At 40.6% G+C, this 24,571-nt stretch overlaps 1 protein-coding gene across 1 annotated transcript; it reads left to right on the plus strand.

Moving 5' to 3' along the window:
* The first annotated feature begins 3,456 nt into the window (after positions 1 to 3,456).
* Positions 3,457 to 24,490, plus strand: TXNRD3 (thioredoxin reductase 3). The gene is made up of 16 exons (XM_083795115.1): positions 3,457 to 3,811; positions 10,251 to 10,311; positions 11,265 to 11,374; positions 11,948 to 12,061; positions 13,525 to 13,597; positions 14,397 to 14,516; positions 14,880 to 15,022; positions 17,702 to 17,817; positions 17,924 to 18,149; positions 18,373 to 18,465; positions 18,920 to 18,996; positions 19,968 to 20,124; positions 20,316 to 20,423; positions 21,200 to 21,295; positions 22,783 to 22,917; positions 23,209 to 24,490. The coding sequence occupies exons 1-16, from the start codon at positions 3,686 to 3,688 to the stop codon at positions 23,269 to 23,271; spliced, it is 1,818 nt and encodes a 605-aa protein (XP_083651241.1). The 5' UTR covers positions 3,457 to 3,685; the 3' UTR covers positions 23,272 to 24,490.
* Positions 24,491 to 24,571: the final 81 nt, after the last annotated feature.

Here is a 24,571-nt window from a genome sequence, read left to right on the forward strand (position 1 = left end):
ACTTCCAGGCCTCATTTCAATGCTCTACCACTGCCCAGACACGCATTTCGGGGTGGGATGTTGGATCTTTACAACAATGAAGATGTGATTGCCCTCTGCTGTGTGCGTGTTCACTGTATTTTAGCACTACCGCTGCTAACAGAAGTTACTGCTATGCCCAGCCCTTCCTGGAGAGAGTTTCTTCTCAGCTAAAGAGCTTATTTCCTCTTTCTACAGTGAAGGAAGAACAGCCATTTCCCCTCCCTCCCTGGCTGAAGTTTCTTATGATCTGAAAGGCCTTCCCAGTCTCAGGCCTGAAGCACAGGGTTATTACACGGTCTGTATTTTGTGTGCCACCAGGACTCCAACAATGCCGACGGTAATGTACTTAATTGTGCCAAAATCTGTGAATGTGCCGGCAGGCTTCTGACATCATTTGCCACAAACGCTAATTCATAAATTCAGAGCTGCAGGCAATCTGCATGTCACCCAAATGACTGGCTATCAAATCAGGTTTTCAGCAGCCTCCAGCATGGCTCAGTCTCTCTATTGTTAATGTTGACAAAGGGTGGAACCATGCTCATGGCTAAAGGCTTCATCTGTCTCCTGGCTTACGAATGATTTCTATGGTAATGCTTGAAGCTCTGGGCAGATAGGAGCTCCTTCTGCAAAAGAGGAAACGTGGTCCTAAAATGTGGCCCCCTTATTCTTCTCCTGGTGCAAAGGGTAAGCTTCCAGCAGGTCAGGGAAGGCACTGGCATAACCTGAGAAAAAAATGGGCCACAGTTCAGGGCTTTTGTCACCTTATTCATTTTTAAGACACATTTTCTGTTCTTCCTTAGCTCTGTTACAGCATTCTGGATGCATTAAAAAGGAAGGAACCTTGGGGAATAACTCCTCACAGAGAGATCCCCAGTGGAATATAAGGCTGGAGATAGGCCACGCTCTTTCCTTTCCTGTGCTGTGACATGAGGACTGAATCAGAGAACAAAGGGATGTGGCTTCGAGGGAGCTCTCTGTCTATTCTTCACTGTTAAATTGACTCCCTTTAGCAGCATAACGGCTCACAGCTATATGAATGTCCCCAAGGAATGGGAGCAGGCCCAGGTGACACATGATTTTGGTTTTAGACAAAAGGATGGCTAAAGCCTTTCACGTTGTTATGTTTAAAATAGTTCCCTGGTTCTTTTCTACCAGCCATTTTTTCCTTCCTCCAAATCTCTTCTTTCAAACAGTTTTGTTTAGAAATGCTTCCAACGCCTGCTGTCTTCATCAATTTGTCGTTTGGAGACTTTTTTTATGGCAGAGATTGTCTTACTGCATGTTTTCAAGGATGGTGTGTAGGTTTTACACTTTTAAATATGGGATCAGATGCCAAGATGCCAAGAGCCCTCTAGTGCTGTGGAAGAGCTGTGGAAATTATATTTCTATTCTATTCTATTCTATTCTATTCTATTCTATTCTATTCTATTCTATTCTATTCTATTCTATTCTATTCTATTCTATTCTATTCTATTCTATTCCATTCCATTCCATTCCATTCCATTCCATTCCATTCCACTCTACTCTACTCTACTCTACTCTACTCTAGACTCTCTCCTGTGTGTGTTTTACCTCAATGTCTTACCATGGCTCACCACCCAGTTGTGTTCCAAGGTGACATTGTCCCTCTTACCCATTCCTGATCTAAGTTAACATTGATAACAATAACCAACAGCAGAAAGAGCACAGAAAGGAAAAACTCAAGTGACATTATTTGCTTTGGACATTCATTCCTCACAGAAACTGACACATATCCACCACTGTTGAGAGTCAACAACAACAACAAAAAAAGTATTTTGAATATTTTTATTTATTTATTTATTTATTCTGTTCTGTGACCTTTCTAAAGCTGGTGGATTCCAAATTCAGGACAAAAACACACTAGCCTTCAGATGGTGACACAAAATCTTGAGCTTGTGATAATAATTATAGAAGAATACAAAGGGTAGCGATCTTTCTCACCTACCAGAAAGAGTCTGAGGAGGGAGAACAATTAGCCAAAACTAGGAACAAAAGAAGCTTTGGTTGGACTATGAACCAAGGACAGCGGATAGTTCTGGACCCTGCATGTTATGTCAAAATTCAGCAGCTGCAGTACTGTATCCACTTTCCTACATGCTGGTACTGAAATAAGAGGCTGCAAAACTTGGATTTATTTTTCTCTGTGGGGAGCGTGGAAACACTTAGTCTAGAACTCTTTCATTGTCAACATTAAAATACATGTAATATACAATTTTTCAAGCTCACTGGGCAGCGAACACCACTGATATACGTGATCAAAAAGGAATTAAGTTGACTCAGTTGCCTTCCACCAGGCCCATTTTCATCACTGGTGGCAGTACAACTTTTATATGTGATTATTTTTAGCATTACTAAATAGCAGTAAGGCTGCTCTGTGGCAGGCGTGGGAGGGAGCACTGGACTTTATTGCCGGCTTTGTTAGAAACTCCCCACTGAACTGAGTAAATCGCTTTTGTCTCTGTGCTTTCATCTCCCCACCAGTTGAAAACGATTCCTGTCACTCAGAAGCTTGCAGGGTTTGTTCTAGTAACATCAGGGAAGTTCTCCGATGTTAAACCAGGGTAACCTCTTATGACTGTTCACGGAAAGCTATTGCTGCAATTGCTGAACAAGGGAATGCTCTGCAGGAAGATAAGCAGGTTCTTGAAACCTTGACACGCTGCCTAGCGTTCCCCAGCCAAAAATCCACCAGAGCAAGGGAATAACCTGACAGGGTGCCTCCTGCTCTATGCCCTGAGTCAGGCTCTTTGTGCCGCTCAGGTCAGCACCACGTCCCCTCCATCCTGCAGTCCTGAGAATTACTGCTTCTTGGGAAGAGAATAATCAACCTAATCAGTGATGCATGTAATGATAAGCAGGACACATGATAACACTTCAGCATCCCTTTCCTTTAACCCAGCATTACTTGAGGGATTTTCTTCTGGCTGCCTCAGCCGACCTGTCCTCAAGCCAGAATCCATTTTATTTATTAATAAACAAAATTATGTATTCCACTCGGGGACACGAGGCGATCCCCTCCACCTCAGGCCGCGACGACCCTGTGATGCCCAAGGCGCCCTGAAGCAGCCCTGAGGCGTCCCAAAATGCCGGCGGCCCCCCCCTTCCCGCCGAGGGAGGGCTCAGCGGGCACAGCCCCGCCCCTCACCGGGCACAGCCCCTCTGCGCATGCGCCCTCTCGTCACCCTCCTCTTGGGTCATTCCACAGCTCTCGGCAGGGGGGCAAGGCTTCAAAATGCACGTTTATCTCTCTCTACACCACCTCTACATAAACAGTAACGCTTCCTTCTCTAGATACAAAAAATTCTAGATTGCATCAGGACGGCTTGCGTCGCCGGACGCCCTCATTATCTTTTTACCCCCCCCCGTGGAGGCGGGTGGGTCGGCCCGGCCCGTCGCCTTCCCTGCTCCGGAAGGGGCAGGGCTGTGAGGGGAGGGGGCCGGAGCGGGTGTTGGGCACGCGCACGGGGCGGCTGCTGGCTGGGAGGGGCGCGCGCGGGCGGCTTCATTTCTGCGCCGCTGCCCTGCCCTGCCCGCGCGTTGCCTCAGCGCCTCACTGCCTCACTTCAGCGTCTCAGCACCTCAGCACCTCAGCACAGCCCGGCACGGCTCAGTACGGCACGGTACGGCTCAGCACAGCCCGGCCATGCCGCCACCGCCGGGCCAGACCCAGCTCCCGGACTGGGACGGCTTAAAGCTGCGCGTGCGGACCCTCATCGCCTCCCACCGCGTGATGGTATTCAGCAAGAGCTACTGCCCCTACTGCAACCAGGTGAGGCGGCGGCCCCCGAGCCCCTCAGCCTCTCCTTCAGGCCCGGCGGCCCAGGCGCGGGTTTCTGAGGGCTGAGCGCGGTCGCCGTGGGGATGCTGCTTCGTGTCAGGGCTCCCTCCGGGCTTGTGCTGTGGTGTTGGGGTGCTGTGCCCACCTTAACGCCCGGTGGGAGCACGTTTTGTGGGGGTTGAGGTGAGGTGAGGTCTGAGCTGGGGTTCTGGATGTTTTTTCTTTTGCCACGTGAGCGAAGGGCAGCGGAGTGCGTGGGATGTGCGACACAGCCTGTGCCTTCCTCCGCTGTGAGACCAGCTGCTTCAAGGTCAGGGCGCTGGCAGGGCTGCTTTCCTGCCAAAAGTGTGAGCGCCTCGTTTGTGTTCAACTTGGCTGAACCTGCACCCTCAGATAACAGAAAGTTAAACTTTCTGGTTTTGAAATCTAAGGGAGGAGGTTGACTATAGGCAACTTCAATCAGAAGTTCAAAATTCTGGCCATGAAGCAAATTCTAGCCAAAAGAAGTTACTACTGATGAGTTGTGGTGATTCTAGGGAACAGAGATCTTCCCTAGCCCTGTTATGTGTGAATCACACAGGTTAGCTGTAACTGGTGAGCAAGAGTCATTAAAGAAATGCAGGATCTTCATTAGAATTCAGTGATACCAGCAGGCTGTAGTCATAGCCCTCACCGATCTGGGTGTTCCTAGGCAGTGTGGTTCCTGGATGTTTACAAACAGCGTGCTATGGAATGTTATTTAAACCTAATAACACCATGTTTTATGTGGCCATGGTGGAAAAAACAGAAGTGGTGCTGTGGGATTGAGTTCTGATATGCTTCAGTGGAGCTGACAACTCGGGAGGGTTCTCAGAAGCTGCACTCCTGTGCTTAGCTAGGCTTAGTTACAGCCCCTCTTGTGAGGGAGGAGGTGTTGGGGCCCTGCTATAGGAAACCTGAGTGAATATATTCTGTCTCGCTTGAAACTTAATTGATGCTTTAAGAAAGGAAACTTCTGTGTATAAGAGGACAGGACAAACCAATCAATGCTGTCTTCTCTTGAGGAGACTCGTTTGTTGATGGCTTCAGTGCTGTCCTTTGAGGAACAGTTAAAGTCATTCCTGTCTGTATTGTTCTGTGTGCTTGTAGTGATCGTGATTGGCCAACTGTTGACAAGCATGGCACTTGGTCCAGTGGTTTTTGAGGCATGGTCACTTTTTAAAGCTTGCAACCTGTTCACTCATCTCTTCTTGGCATTGTGGTGGGACTAGACTAACACAAGGAGCTTAAGGTAAAAACAGACTTGATTGTAGTCCAGTAATTAAATTCCAGATTAATGTTCTCTTCTTTGTTCAGACTTTCTTCACTAGGCAGGATTACTTCCTTCAAGGAAACATTCAGACCTGAGGAATGTCATCTTTATTGTCATGGAACAGAGAAGAACAAGTATGGAGTATGGGGGCCCTCTCTCATAGCCCTTTCTAGGAGGGAGAGTTAAAAGACCTACTATGAATCTTTGAGGAAGAGGTGATAAATTGGGAGGGAGTAGGAGGTGACGGAGAGAAGAACTGAATTCTCTTGTAGGCATGTTTCCTTGGTTTACTTTCCTTTTGGGAACAGGAGGAAAAGGTAATACAATGAAGAAAGCCAGTAGAAATATTACAGAGAGACGATTAGAAGAAAGCTTGAGAGAGAGAGTCCTCAGGAAAGACATCAAGTGGTAAAACAAAGAAATATCTCCAACAGTATAGGTTTTAACACTCCCTCCCTATGAAGACTTAGAAAATAATGAAAGGAATGAGAGAACAATGGATAATGCAGTTCTTACTAGCTGATTTAGTCTGCAGAATTAATGAAGTGGATATAATTTGAAAGAGAAGTTACAGATTGGGTACTTAGCCTATAATCACATAGTTTTGAGTTCTTAAAGACAGAGGGATATCAATGCTGTGCAGCGTGTGTCTTCTTTCACCGTAGATGGTTGTTAGCAATGTGCTTTTGGTAGGATTAATTGAAAAACTGATGTACTCGAGCACTGGTGCTCCATGTATTTGTGTTCTAAAAGGGCATCATTGGGTGTGTGGGAAGAGTTCTTTGTTTCACATGGCTGTAGCTGTGCTGGAAAAAAAAATCTGAAGGAAAGCACAATCTTAGGAGTACTGCAAGTAATTTCTCCAAATAAATTAAGTAGTTGATTCTGTTTGTTCTGTTTAGCAGCGTGACTAGGCAATTGTGCAGTTCCTTCTGCAACTGCAATTTATAGTTCAATTGCTTTAGCCAGCAGTAGTGGCAAAGGGGTGGTGTTAGACTGACTTCCTTGTCACAACTAAATTTGACTGTTCTTTATTTTTTTGCCACCATGAAAAGATTAACTTAAGCTAGAAATGTATAAAGAAAACATTTTTAGCATGAAAAATTGCAGAGTCTGAACGCTGTGATGTGTTGAAATAATTTTAGGAGCAACAGCTCTAGCTGTATAGAAGCTGCCAGTTATTCTTGTTACATGTTATACTATTACTGATAATTGTCTGTATCTGCAGGAATGTCAGGTAAATTCATCTGTAGCTATTAAAGAGTGCTAGCTGATAGGTGAAACAGCAGACACGCGACATATCGTGTTACTTAACTTTGCTGTATGAAGCTTCACACTTACTTAGCTATCCTAATGACAGAAAGCATCTCCAGGAAGAAGAGTTTTCTGAAGAAATTTGCCTAACACTAAGTTTTGGAAAATCTGTGTAATGTTTAGTAATATCTAGAAATCTTCCTAGTTTCTCTCTTTGTGAAAACTGTAAAGGCTCAGTAGGGAAAGACGGCCAGTGCATTGGTCAGAAGGGAAGTAAATCATTCGATTGAGGGACCGTGCAACCTGATATCCTGGCTCTGACACTTGTTGGAGAAATGACCTTTTTAGGACTGAGGAATAAAGAAAACTTCCCAGTGTGCCACTGTAGTTTCCAGCACTGTGGCTCAGGAATTTGTTGACCTGAGTTTGTATTAATTTTATTGAGTTAAACGTTTTCAGTGGACAGTTCTTTCATTAGCTGGTCTAATAGCTCTTTTCATCTCCTTTTAATTGTGGCTATTAAAATGTCAGGGGCGAGTAAGCTCTCTAGTTTATGTATTGCATGGAGGCTTACTTTTCATTTCATAATTTTTTTTAGTAACTTCAGGTTTTGCCATTTGTTGAATTCTTAGTAGTTCTCAGAAATAACTTCCTGTTTACTTTCTCTAGGTTACTCACGATTAGTGTGTTGTCTTTCTATTCTTCCTAATCATTTTCATTTCCAATCTGAAATCTGCTAGTCTATCTTGCCTGCATTGAAGATCTCAACCCTTCATATAGTTGTCGTTTTTCTCTGTTTCATCACCACTAACACATGCATATTCTGTTCATACAAGTTTAAAGTATAATAGCTACTTCTGATTAGGGTGCTGGTATTTGTCTAATTTTTTTCTTTACGCCATATCTTCAGTGGAGAATAAATGTCACCTAAAGGCATTGTTTTATATCTGTCTTTTTCTTGATTATAATCCTTTCTTGTTCCAAAAGTGTTCTGTCCTGTCCTCCACTCTTCTGGCTGATATGTCAATGTTCAAGCTGTAGAGCATTTCTTCATTTTTTTTAAAAAGCTGCTAATGAAATTTTGCATGTTACACCCTGCTGTCTTGCTGCAAACTAAAATAGCAGCCAAGTAGCTAATTAGGTGACTTCACATTCTTAGCGTACCACTTCATAGCAGCAATCTGTTTGAGCTTTGCTTTTTAGATCTTCTATGGCATTCAGCTTGGGCTTCATAAAGCAGTTGCAGAGCTGGAGCAGTTCCACTGCTGTTTCCCTTTGGTTCAGTCCACAGCTACAGTCACTCCAGTAAGCAAGCATTAGGGCAATGATGAGTTTAGCACAAAAGCTTTTGGGGCCATGTAGATGGTTAGAGGGCTGGAGCAAAGGATGTGTGAAGAAGAGGTTGGCTTATTCTGCCTTGAGAAGGCTGAGGAGGGATTTTGTTGCTGTCTTCAGCTACCACCGAGCAGGTGATTATAGGGAAGACAGCCACACTCTTCTCAGAGCTGTAGAGTGAAAAGCCAAGTAAGGGACAACGTGTATGTTATGAAATGAGGGATATTCCAATGAGATAAAATGGAAATTCATCACTATGAAGATGATCAAACATTGGAACAGCCCAGAGAGGTTGTGGTATCTCTGTCCTTGTAGATACTCAAAACTGGGTTGGACAGTGCTTTGGCCAACATGATCGAACTTCACATTTGGCCCTGTTTGTGCAGGCAGTTGAATCAAATGACTTCCAAGGGGCCATTCCAACTTCATTTAATTTGCAGCTGTAAAACTAATGTCATCAGTCATACACGCAGGGCTTATTGTAGTGTGCTACAATTGCTATATGCTGTGGTAAGAAACATGTCATGTTGTTAATACATAATGCAAAAGCTTTGTTTGAAGAAAGCTGGAACTCCAGTAGAAGACAGGAAGCAGTGAAATACCTCGCCTTCGTCATAGTAGCACTATGGATCGCAGCAGCATTAAAAACACTTCTTTATCATGTGCTTAACATTTTGTAAGCTTGTTAGATATGACTCAATTTATATGAATTGCCAGCATTAAATCAGGGTTTCATCAGAAAGCTGGTTGTAAAAAATGTTTTTCTGAATTATCAGCAGCTTAGTGTGTTTTATCGTTCAGATGTGATGTTGGCAAGGAGCGCACAAATTTAGTGCTTCTTGTTAGCGCTGTTCCTACATCATGATGGTTACGATTAGAAGCAGATATTTTACCCAATGCCTTATGATATCTGTTTGCACAGGTAAGTCTGTCAAAGTATATTTTGAAGGAATAAATACTGCCAGCTGTAATATTGCCTGTGCTATGAGGTATGTCCCCCTGTAAGAACAGTTCATAATTTCAATGCTGCTGATTTGCAAATGGATGTTACTGTAAAAATATTATTTCAAAAAGGCCACCTGATTTGAATCTGGTAATAGTAGCACCCTGTCCATTCTGAACTAGTATTACAAGAACACCCAGAAGTTGTTGGGGAGGAAGAAAAATCTCAACTGAGTTGTCATTTAGGATGACTTTCTTTTTAAGGCTAGGCTTGTACATAGAGGTTTTAGCTTGTTTGTTTCCATACTGGCTCTTGGGTACATGAAACATGTTTCTGGAACGTGTTCTAGTGATGGTCTGTCTGAGATTTTTCATGGCAATGTAAGAGACAAGCAGACTTTTAATGACCAAGCATTGTTAGACCGTTCTCCTGTCTTGTGGGGAAGAATAGCAATGTAAAAGGTTAAAAATGTAACTCTTACATTCTGATACTAATGCTGTCAATATTTCACAAGTAAGATGTGAATGACTTAGTAAAACAAAGGCCAACAAGTTAGAACTACTCCTGCGTTATTCCAGAAGGCTGAGGCAGGTGTTGTTAAACAGCAAACCAAAAATCAGAGCTGGAAAAAAAAAAAGTCTTGTCCCCAGCCTCAGTGTAGGAGAAGCAGTAGGTCAAATACTTTTGACATGTACTTTGAAGCCACTCACTGATGAAGATTGTCTTCTATGTAGGCTATATGTTTCAGCATCTTGCTATTAGGAAAACCATTTCCTGAGGTCTCATCTCAATCTCTTGATGCAGTTCAAGCCCATTAGTTATTGCATCCACCACCACTTTTCTTCTTCCTTATGTCAGTCAATTATTTACTGAAACAGCTCTTCTTCCACATCTTTTCTTTAAGTTGAACTCAGCTCATTGACTTCTTAGTCAGAATAATTGTTCTCCACTTGTTCTAAATCTTTCCTGAGGTGCAGTGAACAAAACTGAATGTGGGCAGGGCAGGTAGACATGAGCTGTCCCAGTGCTGAGTACACCTGGGGAGTCATTCTTGTTGTGGCTTTTTTATAATGCAATGTTTTTATTGTTTTGTTTTGCATGTGCTCATCAGTGTTTTGTTTTGCAAGTTATCCTGTTCCCTGCTCTTCTGCCTTTCCTTAGTACTATCAAGGAATCTGGCTGCTGCATTCTCTCTCCTTTGATGATACTCCATATAGCAGTTACTGTCATGGCTTTTGTTGTCTGTCAGGGGATGGAGAGATCTGCAGCTAAGCCAGTTGTATAAAGAAACTGTCTCTTAAGGTCGGTAAAACTTGTAATAGAAGATTGCTCAGATGTGGGATACTTAATCTGAATGCTGTTTAATAGCCTGGCTTTAAATAAGGACCGTGCAAAATGTAGCAGTAGTGCCAAACTATCAAAGATATCTACAGGCTCTCAAAGAATTATAAATGAGACTTAAAAGTCCTTACATGGTCATATAATTGAGACTTAAGTTCTTAGATCTAACGATTAGGTTTTACCCTGAACTGTGCATCAGATCTTGTGAAAGCTTTGCCTTGGCAGTCTGCCTGTGTACCAAAACACTGTGTCCCTTTCTGTTGCAGGTGAAAGAGCTCTTCAGCACCATGGGTGTAGAGTACTATGCTTTAGAACTGGATGTAACTGGTAAGTAGCAGAAAGGAAACCTACCAGGTGTTGCTTCATGGAGCTAAAAATCAGTGACTGTGCATGACTCTAAGCTCTCTTGTACTAACTGGAAGTAATATAAAGCAAATCAGTTTTAATGTGTACAGAGATAAAAGACCGGTTAGCCTTCAATGTGGATTCTAATGGAGGATGTGTGTTTAATATAACTGAAGGCTTTGACTCTCTCTGCAAATTGTCAACTGATTACACAGAGGATGTGAGATCTGATTTTTCCATCAGGAGCCTTGTCTTTCAGGAAAAAGACTGTAGTATTTTTCTACCTTTTTGGTTTCTTTTGTGGCTTTAGATGAACTGTTAATGTTTGACATGTTATAAGAGTGACCTTTATAGGGAACATTGCTGAGTCATGCGAAAGAATGGTGAATTACAGTATCTTGACTGTTGCCAGTTTGATTTTTTTTTCTAAAGCTCAAGTTGCTTTAGTTTCACTACAAATATAGTACTGTGTTCCTTACATTATGTATACATAATGAGTGTAGTTTTAAGAACAAATAGTTTCTAGCTATTCTAATTCTCATTAAGCTCTTCACCACACCACTGGTAAACTGTTGATTGCGTGTCATCACCTGCTGATTTTTTTTCTCTATATACAGAGACAAAACTTAGTTTCTAATGCTTTTTTTAAGTGTTTGTGCTTAAACTGTGTTTGGGGAGGGGAAATATACATAATTAGTAATCCAAAGTATCTCTTCGTACTTACTTTTTACTTTTAAAGCTGAGATACTATGAACTAGTTATCATCTAAGATGCACATAGTATTTTTTCATCTCAGTATTTTTTTCTGGAATTACTTCCCATCAAGAATACCTTTTCCTTGCAATTGCTATGATGACTGATGCTAAATAGGTATGGTCTTGGAGTAAAAAGATTTTAAAATAGTTGTGTAATGTACCTGTTGCATTTATTTTTAGCTGATGGACCCAGTATTCAGCAAGTATTAGCAGAGCTAACTAATCAGAGGACAGTGCCTAACGTATTTGTGAATGGAAAGCATGTAGGTGGCTGTGACGCAACTTACAAGGTAACTTTTAAAATCAACTGGAAGTAAACAAGAGTAATGAGCGTGGTGGGGATGTTAGGTCAAGCCATTTCTCTTGTGTTTTTACTGCCTAGTTTGTTAGTGAATTAGCTGCTGTATTTGTTACAAGTATGCAAGCATTTTTTTCTTGAATTTGTCAGTAAGACAGGCTCTGGAACTTCTAGACTGTTCTTAGAAAGTTTGTGTAGCACTCAATCTAAGCTGTATGACTGAGAAAATAGACAATCAGTAACTTTTTTAATTTGCTGTTTGATTCTTAGTGCCTTTTCTATGACATAAAGGCTGTTATGCAAATAAAATGTGAAACACGTTTGAATCTTTTCCAGGACCATGATCTTCACAATCACAGAATTACTTTAGGAACCCCCCCACTTTCAGTGCAGCCTCAACTAGATCAGGTTGCTTGGAGTCTCTGGCCATACAGATCCTGAAATTCAGGAACAGCTGTATCTTCTGTTAAGATACTGAAGGGAAATGTCAGATTGAATGATCTACATCAGAAAAGGCAATGTAATTCAGTCTTTACTTAAAATCAATTCAAACATGTTTCTACAGGCTTATCAGAATGGAACACTGCAGAAACTTCTTGGGGATGTCAAAGATGCAGAAACCTATGATTATGACCTCATTATTGTTGGTGGTGGCTCAGGTGGACTTGCTTGTTCCAAGGTATGACACGAAGAACAGGTTCTATATGAAACTTCTTGAAAAATTAGTCTTCATATTAATCACAGTAGAATTAAAAGAATCTATATTTTCATGATTATTAGTGTTCAACTTGCTAATGAAGCAGCAGTGGTCTAGTAGTGTGCTTACTCAAAAGATCACAGCCTGTATGGAGTAGTTTCAAGCCAATGCCTGGTCAGGTCATCTAATAATAGGTTTTAGGTTCCTGGCTGAGGGTGGAACCAAAACCTTTTTAAGTATCTCCTCTTCATGTGTAGTGTACAGGCACTTGAACACATCCAAACAGTAATCTAGAAACGTACAGGCTATTCTTTAAGTATTTCTGTTTAGGATCCAGGACTACCAACAGTGTAAAATGGAAAGCTTTCAGCTGTTATCTCAAGAAACTGGCTCACTATTTCTCCTTCTGGCTGCTTTTGCAGAAATGATAATAGATTGTGTACCTCTTACACAATTAGCTGTTGTTCAGAATGCCTCAGGACCTGAGATGCGGATTCAGTTTTCTCTTCTACATGAGGGATTTGAACCCACAATTCCTACCTCTCAGCTAGGTATCCTAACCATCAGTTTATGGTTTGGCCCTGGTGAGGTTACTCTTGGCAACATTGCTGATTGCTCTACAATACAGTTAAGCATGCAACTATAACTAGATCAATATAAAAATGGCAGAGAAGGTGATACAGCTTCATACTTTATTCTAGTTTGTGGGAGAAGGTGTGAGTTCTTTTCTTTCACCAGAACTGCCTATATATCACAACTGGCAGTCACGGGTAATTGAGGTATGGGCTTCAATGTCCTCAGACTAAAGAGGGCTTTTGAAAGGCTTTGTTCTGTTTTCTGAGATAACACTAATAAATAAGCTGTTAAATATGAACCACCCTTTACTCTGCCCCACAACTGCTCCATTTGGACAGTCTCCTTCATTAGTTATTTTCAGAATGCTGCAGATCTTTCCTCAAAGTTCCTTCTGAGACGTGAATTGTAACCTTAGTGATAATCGCCAACCTGTTTAGAGTGGGAGAGTTTGAGTATTCATCGAATACAAAATAACTGGGTTATTCTAAACCTTGTTTGATCCAGGATCTCAGCAACTGTGCAGGAGTTCTTAAACAGATTTGGGGCACCTAAAGATTTGATCCAAGCCCTTAAAATATGAAACAGCGAGTAGATTCAGTCAAGTGTCTGGTTATTCCTTGTGTATAAGATTATTCAGATTGGAATGGACATTAGATGGACGTCCAGACACAGCTCCTGCTCCAAGAAGGGTCAACTGTGAGGTCAGACGAAGTTATGTATTTCTGCTTAGTGGAGGAGGTAGAAGAGGCATGTAATAATGAGACTAGCAAATAAGCCTGCTATTATTGCTGAGTATATCATGACTGTAAAAGAGCAGGCAAACTTTTCTTTGCTGAGGAGAAGTTCATTGATGCTGACTTTTTTTACAGGAAGCTGCTACCTTGGGAAAGAAAGTAATGGTCTTAGATTATGTTGTTCCAACGCCTCTTGGAACCTCCTGGGGTAAGTTTCTGTTAACTTGTATTTGATGGTGTTTGAGTGCCAGTCATGCTTACTATTCTGTTAGATGTTATGGATTTCTATCCTTAGAAATTAGGGCAGAATTACTGTAATTCTAGAACACATAACAAAGATTATGCTTTTCTGGACAGTTATTTCTGTTTTGCATATTGTTACTTTTGAAAAAGAACTGAAAATTCATTCTAATTCTGTTCACTTTAATACTGTAGCTGAATACTGTGTGTGCATGTGTTCATTTTCTTGTGTTTTATCATGCACTTTAGTTCATCTAGTTCTACTTCAAGGACACCTGATCTAGGCTATCACTAAAAAAATGTGACTAAAGCTGTCCATGCCTCACCTTTTCATAATTAGGCAGCTACTGTCTGACCTAATTAATGTTATTGGCAATTGAGAATGAGTAAGGTATTTCACTGGTCAAACTTTGAGTCAAGCTATGAATGTGCTCTTATAGCTAAAACTTCAGTCAAATACATATTTTAGATTCCGCAGAATAGATGATACTAAATTTTAGGAACTCTGGGCTTTTTGCCATGCTTACTTGCTGATCCAACTAAAATATGAAGCACTCTGTAAGTAATTATCCTCTGTTTGACATCACATGGTGCTTGGCCTGATGAGTCAAATAAAGTTCATTGTATTTTAAAATGTCTAACAGCAGAAATTTCATGTTACAGCAAGCATCAACAACTGATCTATGGGTGGCTATGTAAAGCACATAATAGCAGAAGCATGTTCTGTTCATGTGGGCAATACAATAACATGTTTCTTTCCGTCTTAGGTCTTGGTGGCACCTGTGTAAATGTAGGTTGTATTCCAAAGAAGCTAATGCATCAAGCAGCACTTCTAGGGCAGGCACTCCAAGATTCAAGGAAATATGGCTGGCAATATGAAGAACAAGGTTAGTAAGAACAGAGGACAGGCAAGGTAGTGTACAGATGGCTGAGATAGTTGAGATGGTTCTTGTACTTCAGACTTAGTAAATAGAGGCAGAGTTCTGTAGTTTTCATAAGTGAATCAGAAGCATTTCTCCTTCTTGAGTCATACATGGAATCTGAAATAAATGGATTAACTTTTAGAATGGGCTTATTTCAGGTAATAAGTCAGGTAAGTGTACTGTAGTAACACATGGCTTTAATAAGTATCCTAATTACTGATGACAATGATGGCTGCTTAGCATGATGTACAATAAATAAGACAAGTCTTTCTTCAAGGGTTTGTTGTGCTTTGTTTTCTAAAATATGAAATTAATGGCTTGTTTCAGTTAAACACAACTGGGAGATCATGGTAGAAGCAATTCAAAACTACATTGGTTCTTTAAACTGGGGTTATCGATTGTCCTTAAGGGAGAAATCTGTGACATACCTAAATTCGTACGGAGAATTCGTTGAACCACACAAAATTAAGGTATGTGCTGTGTTAAAACATTTTATTCACCTGGGAGAGAACTCGTATTCTAAAGCTGCCTTTTAAAATCCATCAAGGAAAAGGCTTCATGCTAACACTGCCAACTTAAGTCAGCCTAAGTTAAAAAGAAGTCACTTCTGAAATAAGTTGGTTAAAATTAGTATTGTGCTTTATTACGTGTCACAGTATTTGCAAACCTAGTAACTGTTACGTAAGAGTAACATGGATTCCAGTAAACTTAAGTCTTGCATGAGATGGTCTTAGTTGCTAATGTCATGATAAAGGTCAGGAAACTGAGCCACAAACATAATTAACATACAACACAAAACCTTCAACTGTAACAATATGCCACTTGGAAACTCTTCCTACTGAAGCACACAAACTGTAGAAATCAAATTTAGATTAAGCACTTGCATAACACTGCTGATAGAACCTTATGCTGTATCAGCATAAGAATTAAACTGTCAGTTTTGCAAGACAAAGCATGTGCTGGTAATCTTGCTGTGAGTGATAGCAGTGTAGCAAGGTTAACTTAGAAGAATTGCATTTTGAAGACAACTGCTTGGTTCAGTGGCTGCAATTTTCTGTTTTGGTATGAGCTTATGAAAGCTGAATTAAATGTCTTTCAAACCAAGAGACTAGTGGTGAGGAGATAATATGCTTTACTTACCTAGTCTACCAACTATTTCTGTCCACATATACAGGTCATCTGCTTAATAGTGTCCTTAGTATTATAAATGAATTAGAACAACGACTTTAAGATCTAGGTTGTACTAAATGACCTGAGATCCTTTCCAACCTGAATCACATGATCATTTGATGGGGGGAGGTGGGAGGGAGTTTAACTTTATCTGTTTTGGCAAATAACTAAAGTGTGTGAATGAAGGTTGGATTTTGGTATAGATGCATTGGCAAGATGAAATTCCCAGGGCCTCTAGAGATCAAGAAAATAGCTAAATTTAGTTTTTAATTCATTTAAAATAGGGTATTAGGCCCTCTTAAAGCATGTAAATCTGATTTTTTTAATTTCTACATTAGTTTAAGAAGTAATTCAGGTCCTGCTTGACGAACCTGATCTCCTTCTATGACCAAGTGACGCGCTTGGTGGATGAGGGAAAGGCTGTGGACGTGGTCTACCTTGACCTCAGTAAGGCTTTTGACACCGTTCCCCACAACATTCTCCTCGAGAAACTGGCTGCTCGGGGCTTGGACTGGCGTACGCTTCGCTGGGTTAGAAACTGGCTGGATGGCCGGGCCCAGAGAGTTGTGGTGAATGGAGTCAAATCTGGTTGGAGGCCGGTCACTAGTGGAGTCCCCCAGGGCTCGGTACTGGGGCCGGTCCTCTTTAATATATTTATTGATGATCTGGATGAGGGCGTCCAGTGCACCCTCAGTAAGTTTGCAGACGACACCAAGCTAAGTGCGTGTGTCGATCTGCTCGAGGGCAGGAAGGCTCTGCAGGAGGATCTGGATAGGCTGGAGCGATGGGCTGAGGTCAACTGCATGAAGTTCAACAAGGCCAAGTGCCGGGTCCTGCACCTGGGCTGCAACAACCCCAAGCAGAGCTACAGGCTGGGAGATGAGTGGCTGGAAAGCTGCCTGGCCGAGAAGGACCTGGGAGTATTGGTGGATAGTCGGCTGAATATGAGCCAGCAGTGTGCTCAGGTGGCCAAGAAGGCCAACGGCATCCTGGCCTGTATAAGAAGCAGTGTGGCCAGCAGGTCGAGGGAAGTGATTGTGCCCCTGTACTCGGCTCTGGTGAGGCCGCACCTCGAGTACTGTGTTCAGTTTTGGGCCCCTCGCTACAGGAAGGACATGGACGTGCTCGAGCGAGTCCAGAGAAGGGCGACCAAGCTGGTGAGGGGTCTGGAGAACAAGTCTTACGAGGAGCGGCTGAGGGAGCTGGGCTTGTTCAGCCTGGAGAAGAGGAGGCTCAGGGGCGACCTCATCGCTCTCTACAGTTACCTGAAAGGAGGCTGTAGAGAGGTGGGGGTTGGTCTATTCTCCCACGTGCCTAGTGACAGGACGAGGGGGAATGGGCTAAAGTTGCGACAGGGGAGTTTTAGGTTGGATGTTAGGAAGTACTTCTTTACCGAAAGGGTTATTAAGCATTGGAACGGGCTGCCCAGGGAGGTGGTGGAGTCACCATCCCTGGAGGTCTTTAAAAGACGTTTAGATGTAGAGCTTAGGGATATGGTTTAGTGGAGTACTTAGTGTTAGGTCGGAGGTTGGACTCGATGATCTTGAGGTCTCTTCCAACCTAGAGAAATCTGTGAATCTGTGAATCTGTAATTGAAGGTATTCTGTAATTTGCGTGGTGTTGGCCTTTCCTTGGAAGCAAGGGGTAGGAGCACCCTTAATTTGGTGGTTTTTTGTGATTTTACTTTCAAGTTAGCAACTACTTGTTTAGATTGAATCCTGTCCATATAGCAGGATTCAAATAGTAAATTATTTTAGGTACTCTAACCTAAAAGGATAAAGAATAGCCTAACAGTCTGTAATTTAAACCTGTTATTCTTCAGTGATCTACGTGGGTTCTCTAAATGTATTAGGCTTTATTTGAAGCTAGCAGTTAATTTTTAAGCATATCCACAATGTTTAGGTGAGGATTATTTAGTTTTTAATTTGTTGTAATTCCTGTTCCTGTGATAAAGACTTTTAACTCTGTCTATGTAACAGGCAACTAATAGAAAAGGACAAGTAACCTATCACACAGCAGAGACTTTTGTCCTGGCTACAGGAGAAAGGCCTAGATATCTGGGTATCCCTGGAGATAAAGAATACTGTATTACAAGGTGAGATGAAAAGGCATAATAGACTGAATTTTGTCTGCTCTGGTGTTTGCAAAGACAAGCCTGCTTTCAAAGAGCCTTGTAACCTATGCTTTTTTCTTGTTTTTAGCGATGACCTCTTCTCCCTGCCTTATTGCCCTGGCAAAACGCTAATTGTGGGTGCTTCCTATGTGGCACTGGAGTGTGCAGGATTTCTTGCTGGTCTAGGTCTAGATGTCACAGTAATGGTGCGTTCCATACTTCTTCGGGGCTTTGACCAAGAAATGGCAGAAAAAATAGGTGCCCACATGGAAACGCATGGTGTAACGTTCATCAGAAAGTGTATACCTACTCAGGTAAGTGCTTCCTAAGCTTTCTTCTCTCCACATTAAATTACTGTAAACAGCACAGCTAGGATGCATGTGCTTTCTGGGAAGGTTTTGGTATTGTACAGGAATAAATGTTTTATGAGACTAACCTTTTTTTTTTACTGCTGAATAACAGTAGGTCAAAGTTTGAAGTGCTAATGCAAGAGTTTTGCTGTTTGACATCATTCTAAGCTTACAAATGTTTATACAGGTCGAAAAGTTGGAGGATGGCATGCCTGGAAGACTAAAAGTGACAGCACAGTTTACTGAGGGACCAGAAACTTTTGTGGGAGAATATAACACTGTAAGCATTTCTGTATTTAAAATAACTGAATATTGCAGTACTATGGATATGTATTAAAATACCTTAAAAGCTGTTCAGGAGAAAATTAAAGTCTTGCTTGGAAAATTGTTTATGTAACTTGCTAGCAGGAAAAAAAAATGAAAATTAAATATTCATCTTCAGTTGTGCCCTGTCAGCAGAAGAGGTGAAACTTCTCATGCTTGGAATTTGGTTCTGTTGAACAGTATTATTTCTGTTTTGTTCTGCTACTAACATTTTGCTGTTTGTTGCATCTCTGAAATAAGTTGTGCTTGGAGGAGACTGAGCAGTGGGTAGCTCCTCCTTCCAAAGTTTTTTTTTTGAGAAGTCACTTCAATCATGTATGCTTTAAAGCTTTTTCAGAAAGAGAAAAGTAAAACGTAATCAGCATTACAATTCCTTGTGTAACATTACTGGATGTAATTTTATTTTTTAGGTTTTGATAGCTATCGGTCGTGATGCGTGTACCAGAAATATTGGTTTAGAGACGATTGGTGTCAAAATCAATGAGAAGTGAGTATTTCTCAACTCCCTTAAGCCACTGATTTTGTTTTTTTAAACTTTTTTAACAATGTCTAATGCTACTGCTGCTTTTTTTAACCCACACTTTTAAACAAGGCAATTAGGTGAACCTTTAATATCTCTCCTGGATTTGAGTACAATTGCTCAGGGACTTAATTTCTTAAATATTTATTCAATAAAAGAATTATTCTAATACCTACTTGTTGGCCACTGCTCAAGGAATACGTTTATTTACTTAATTTAAAGATTTTATACATATTAACTTTTAATGCGTTCCTCTGGTTTTAGTGTACATTTCATTATTTCTTGAAGGCTGTTCCCCATAAGTGAGCTTGAACTGTGGTTCAACAGGAATCTCAGTACATCTGTAACGTTTTTTTTGCCTAATAGGCTTGTAAGTCTGATATAGTCCTGGAAATCATGCAAGTCAATCTGGGCATCTAAAAAAGGAGCAAACTACTCACTACAGATTTTTTTAATTTTTTTCTCCCAAGTGTCAGTGCAAAGCTGGTGCAAAGAAAAAGGCAGGATTATGCAGAGCAGGCAATAGAATTAGAATCAGCTTGCAGCAGCTAGCAACTTATTAAACCAACTTATTTATACATGTGAGTGATGATGCAGCTTTTTTCCCCATAGGGGAAAAAGTAAATTGTAAGCTGTATAATGTTCAAATAAAATATCAGAAGTCCAAAGATGCCTAACTTCATTGTCATCAGACTTGTGTTGTTGCTGGAGACAAAAATGGCCCATTGAATGCTGACTTCAGCCTTGTGTCAGAAGCAAATATAACTGATTCCTTGAAGAGCTTGCAACTGAAGTAAAATGGCATAAGCATACTTAATAAAATATGCTGAGTGGCTAAAATAACACCTTTGTAGCAGAACATATCCTGTTTGTTTTTTTGCTGAGCCCTGAGCAAGGTCATGATACCGATCTGTTTTGTTTTCCTTTTGTTTTTAAAGGAATGGGAAAATACCTGTCAATGATGAAGAACAAACCAATGTGCCTTATGTTTATGCTATTGGGGATATCTTGGAGGGAAAGCTTGAACTTACTCCAGTTGCAATTCAAGCAGGGAAACTCCTAGCCCGCAGGCTCTATGGTGGTAGTTCCACAAAGGTAAAGCTGTAAGAACACAATTTTAATTTACTTCTATGTTTTTTTCTCAGAATTGCAGTAACACAAGTTGTTTGTATGACTGTGGGCACTGCAAGTGTTTTGCAAACATAAGACTGGGTTAATACGATTCTTCCTATGATGTACCATGTAGAACTTGCACAGTCTAAATATAAACTTTGTTTTTTTTTCAGTGTGACTATATCAATGTACCAACAACAGTGTTTACTCCTTTAGAGTATGGCAGCTGTGGGCTAGCTGAAGAGAAAGCCATAGAAGAATATGGAAAGCAAAACTTGGAGGTGAGAGCACTCAACTTAACTAACAATTTAATGGATTGCCAGAAATATAGGACTTGACTTGATAAAGTTAGAATTCTACATACCTATTTCTGTGCTTCTGAGAATCATTTGAATTCAGGAGGCCAAAATTAGGTTTCAAAACTGTGGGTAGCTCTTTTGTTGTAGCAAAGTAAATATTCTTATGGCTGAAGTATACCAAACTCTTGGGATTGTCTGTTTTCCACGTGTTCACTGTACCTGAATTGGGAATTAATTTCTTCCTGACCTTTACTTTGGACTGTAGAAGTATCAGCCATAACTTATTTGTTTTATGGTAATTTCCAGCTTCTGCACTTCTCTGAAGACAATTTCAAGAGTTGTTTGCATGCTTTGTGTTTAACTCCTTTGTCTTTCAAATATACTTGGCATTATTTAGCTTCTGCTTTAATTGCTTTGCAGAATAGGATTAAATATATAGTAACTAGAAATTAAATTTGTACTACTAAAGAGCTTCTCTCACTGAAAATAGTCATAAGATGCTGTCTTTAAACACTTAATTAAAACAGCTACAGCTTTAATTGGGACACATGTTTTAAGTGTTCCTCTACTAACTTTTGGAATATGGACTGCTGGTATGGGGATGGCAGATGCTGAGAGGAAAGCACTGTTTAATATGCTACAACAGTCCAGTGAGTTAAATGTCAAACCACCCATTTGTAAATACAGATTAAAAAAACTAGAATTGTCTGACTGAATTAATTCATCAAACTTATGCTTCTTTCTTGTTATCCTCCCAGGTTTATCACAGTTTATTCTGGCCACTTGAATGGACAGTACCAGGCCGAGATAACAATACTTGTTACGCAAAGATTATCTGCGCTAAACACAACAATGTAAGTAGCAAGCCAGAATGTATGTGTCGAGTGTATTCATGAATATTTTTATTTAGACAAGCCAGAAGACTAATATCTGGCCTACCTTAGGCCAGATGTATCTGTTCTGTTAACATAAGTATTAGTTTAAGACGTTCAATCAATTGGAAAGAGCTGATTGTGTGATTTTGTATAACAATTGTTTGAGCAAGTGATAGCTTTATAGGTTTATAAGTCTCATCCTGAGTCTCTATTCAAGCTTCTCCAGGGTTTTTTCCAAGGGCTGTTGAACTATTACATATCTACAGTCTTGCCTTAGGCTTCTGGACCATTGTATTTTTTTGCTTTAGGCTTTTTGCAATGTGCAGAGGTTTGTATGTTTAACAGGAACTTGGAAAATGTTGTTGATCCTGGAACCTCAGTGACGAGAAACTTTTATTTCTAGAGATCAGTGAGTTTTGTTGCAAAAACAAGTGCCAATGCTGTTTGTTATCTGTCTCAAAAACTGGGAGAACAGATGTACAAAGTAAGAATTTAGAGTGTAAAATTACTTTGGAGACAAGGGATGATATGATGAAATAGCTTGGCTGTTGAACTAAAAGGAAATAAACTTACTCTTCCTTATTGGCCTACCAATGCCTTTCTCAAAGACTGCAGAAAGGCACAAAATTCTGCTGTTGGTGGAGACTGACTGCAAGAACACCAAGTGAAAAGATCACAGCGGAGGGGAAGATTTTCTCTAGATTTCTATGCAAAGCTTTTTCTAGCATGCTTAAGTGATGGGGGAAATGCCAAGTAAATAGCATCTTCAGTTCTCTGTGTTATAAGGAATTTGTATCCTGTCTTGCAAATTATGTTCAAACCTGGGCTAGGGCTTCTCTGAAGGCATTTGGATGCCTAGGGAAAATGTTTTAAACCATTGTTTGTATCCCTCTTGATAAATCAATTCATCAGGCAAATTAAAACAGACCACACCCATTTTTATCTCATTCTTACAGGCTACTGCCATCACTGTAGGTTTTGCTACACAGACAGCTTGCTCAAAATTCCAGCCTAGGGTGTTTTAACTTTTTTCTTTCTGTAAACTGTCTGGGGGAGGAAGGGAACAACCAGTAAAGTTGTTCAGCATCAGATTTTTTGACAGACAACATATACAGCTCCTCCATCTCACCTAATTTCAATGTAGAAAAACAAATTCAATCTGAACATATTGCTTACCTACAGAATAATAGGTAGTAATTTAGTCAGCTGCTTGTCTTTAGTTTTAGACATCTTTGAGTGTTAGTGCTGTATGATGATTTTTAAACTCATTCACTTGTTCTGTTCTGATATAATGGACTAAAATAAGCCATAGAACTACTTTCTTTGGAGTGGCTTCATTTTTGTTCAAGATTGTGCTATTGACCTGCTTGCATGGCATATAACTTTAAGTGTAGTGGGAGTTATGTACTAGAGCTTTTGTTAAACTTTACCTACTTTACTCATTCTTGTTTTCTGCACCCTTAAAGAACCGTGTGATAGGATTTCACGTTCTTGGACCTAATGCTGGTGAAGTTACCCAGGGTTTTGCTGCTGCAATAAAATGTGGTCTCACCAAAGAATTACTAGATGAAACAATTGGTATCCATCCAACTTGTGCGGAGGTAAGAGGGTGAGGGGGAAGGAAGAGCTTGATTTTAAAACCTGCTTTAAAAAAAATGTAAGAAAATAGTACTGAAGTACATTCTATACTGAGATTAATTTAATACTTGCTTAACTTCTGGCTACCAGATATTGGCACATGATAGGAAATGTACGTTAACTGTGCACTGCAACTTGTTTTCCACCATAATATTTCATGGAAATCTAGTATTGTTACTTCACAAGAGGAGAACGATAGCCACATGGATGATACAGAGCAACAGTAAGCAAGCTGTTGTTTTGGTGTCTTACAGGTGTTCACTACGATGGATATTACAAAATCTTCAGGACAAGACATCACTCAACGGGGCTGCTGAGGTTAAACCTGCTGTCTTATGTGTTTTCATGTTGTGCACGCTTGGTTCTGTGGAAGCCCTAATACATCCAACTGCTTTGGGGCAAAATAAACGTTTGCATCAGTACCACTGCGTGTAGTGCAGTGGGGAGTGGTGCTTTTGTGAGACTTCCTCAGTGAATAGCGTTGCAAATGGAAACAGTAATACAGCAGGGAAATCTTGAACAGTGAATCCTGACGTTGCTTGGAATCGGCGCTAATGTGCTTTTATGATGTTATGGCTCGGAACCTTATTGTGAGGTGAGCTATGACTGATGGCTGCCACGCAAGGTTGGGAGATCTCTTCGTCCAGTCAGATGACTGAACTCCTCCTGAAGGAAATTCTTAAGTTGCACAAATTAAAGCTGACACTTCAAGGCTCCAGTATCTTGTATAAATGCCTGAGGTAGAAGACAAATATGTAACTGAATGATTCTTGCCAACAGTTTACAGTTGACTGACTTATCTCTTTTGATGCAGTTTGCTTTACTTAATTGTATATCCAGTTACGGCAAGATGGCACAAATTGTATGCAAGTGATGAGCAGTGCGATTAAAGTACTTGTATCTCACTTCAAGTCTAAAACTTCAAAGTAATCTAGGACATTGCTGCTGTTCACATTCATAGTTGTTTGACCTCAGGTGACAGTGTCTTTAAGATGAAAAATAGAATGGTATGAATTTTGTGCGTCAGTGTGTCAGGGTTGAAGAGCATAAATGCAAGACCTCGTCAATTTGGTCTTGCGGTTTATGACTATATTTAGAGCTTATAGTCTCATTTGATTTCAGCTCTAATGTAAAACATCACAGAATCCAGAAACTGTAAGTTTGTACTCTTATATGGAGTACTGAAGCCTGGAAGGAAGAATTTCAGAGCAATCTGTCCCACTAATGTAGGTGCCTACCAATGGCGGTAATTGCAGAGAATGTCTCTTTGGACTGTGTTGCAGCAGAGAACAATGACTTGGTGTGTTGTCGTGCTTTTGTTGTCGTGCGTTGTGTACAGTCAGTACTCTGAAGCTTTCTTCCACCAATGGCATGCTGCTCTGGGGGAATTGTGTTTTGAATTTGGCTCTTAGTTTTGTCCAAAAATATGTTTTGAAAGACTTTTTGAACACTGTATGATAGTAAATAAACAGTTTTTAACTATTTAATCTATGATATACCATGGAATTTGAAGTTCAATAAACAACACATACAGCACTGTTGTGTCTGACCATGATTTACATTATTACATACTTAAGAAATCGTACTGTTTCACATGCAATACTAAAGCCTCCATAG

Source organism: Anser anser (assembly GCF_964211835.1).
Source record: "Anser anser genome assembly, chromosome: 12".
In the NCBI taxonomy this organism is placed as follows: domain Eukaryota; kingdom Metazoa; phylum Chordata; class Aves; order Anseriformes; family Anatidae; genus Anser; species Anser anser.

Excerpts from the sequence above, each read along its gene's own strand:
- TXNRD3 (XM_083795115.1), top strand. The coding sequence starts at position 3,686 with ATGCCGCCACCGCCGGGCCAGACCCAGCTCCCGGACTGGGACGGCTTA. Across the intron at positions 11,375-11,947 it reads GCTGTGACGCAACTTACAAG|GCTTATCAGAATGGAACACT; the intron begins GTAACTTTTAAA and ends ATGTTTCTACAG. Across the intron at positions 20,424-21,199 it reads ATGGAAAGCAAAACTTGGAG|GTTTATCACAGTTTATTCTG; the intron begins GTGAGAGCACTC and ends TTATCCTCCCAG.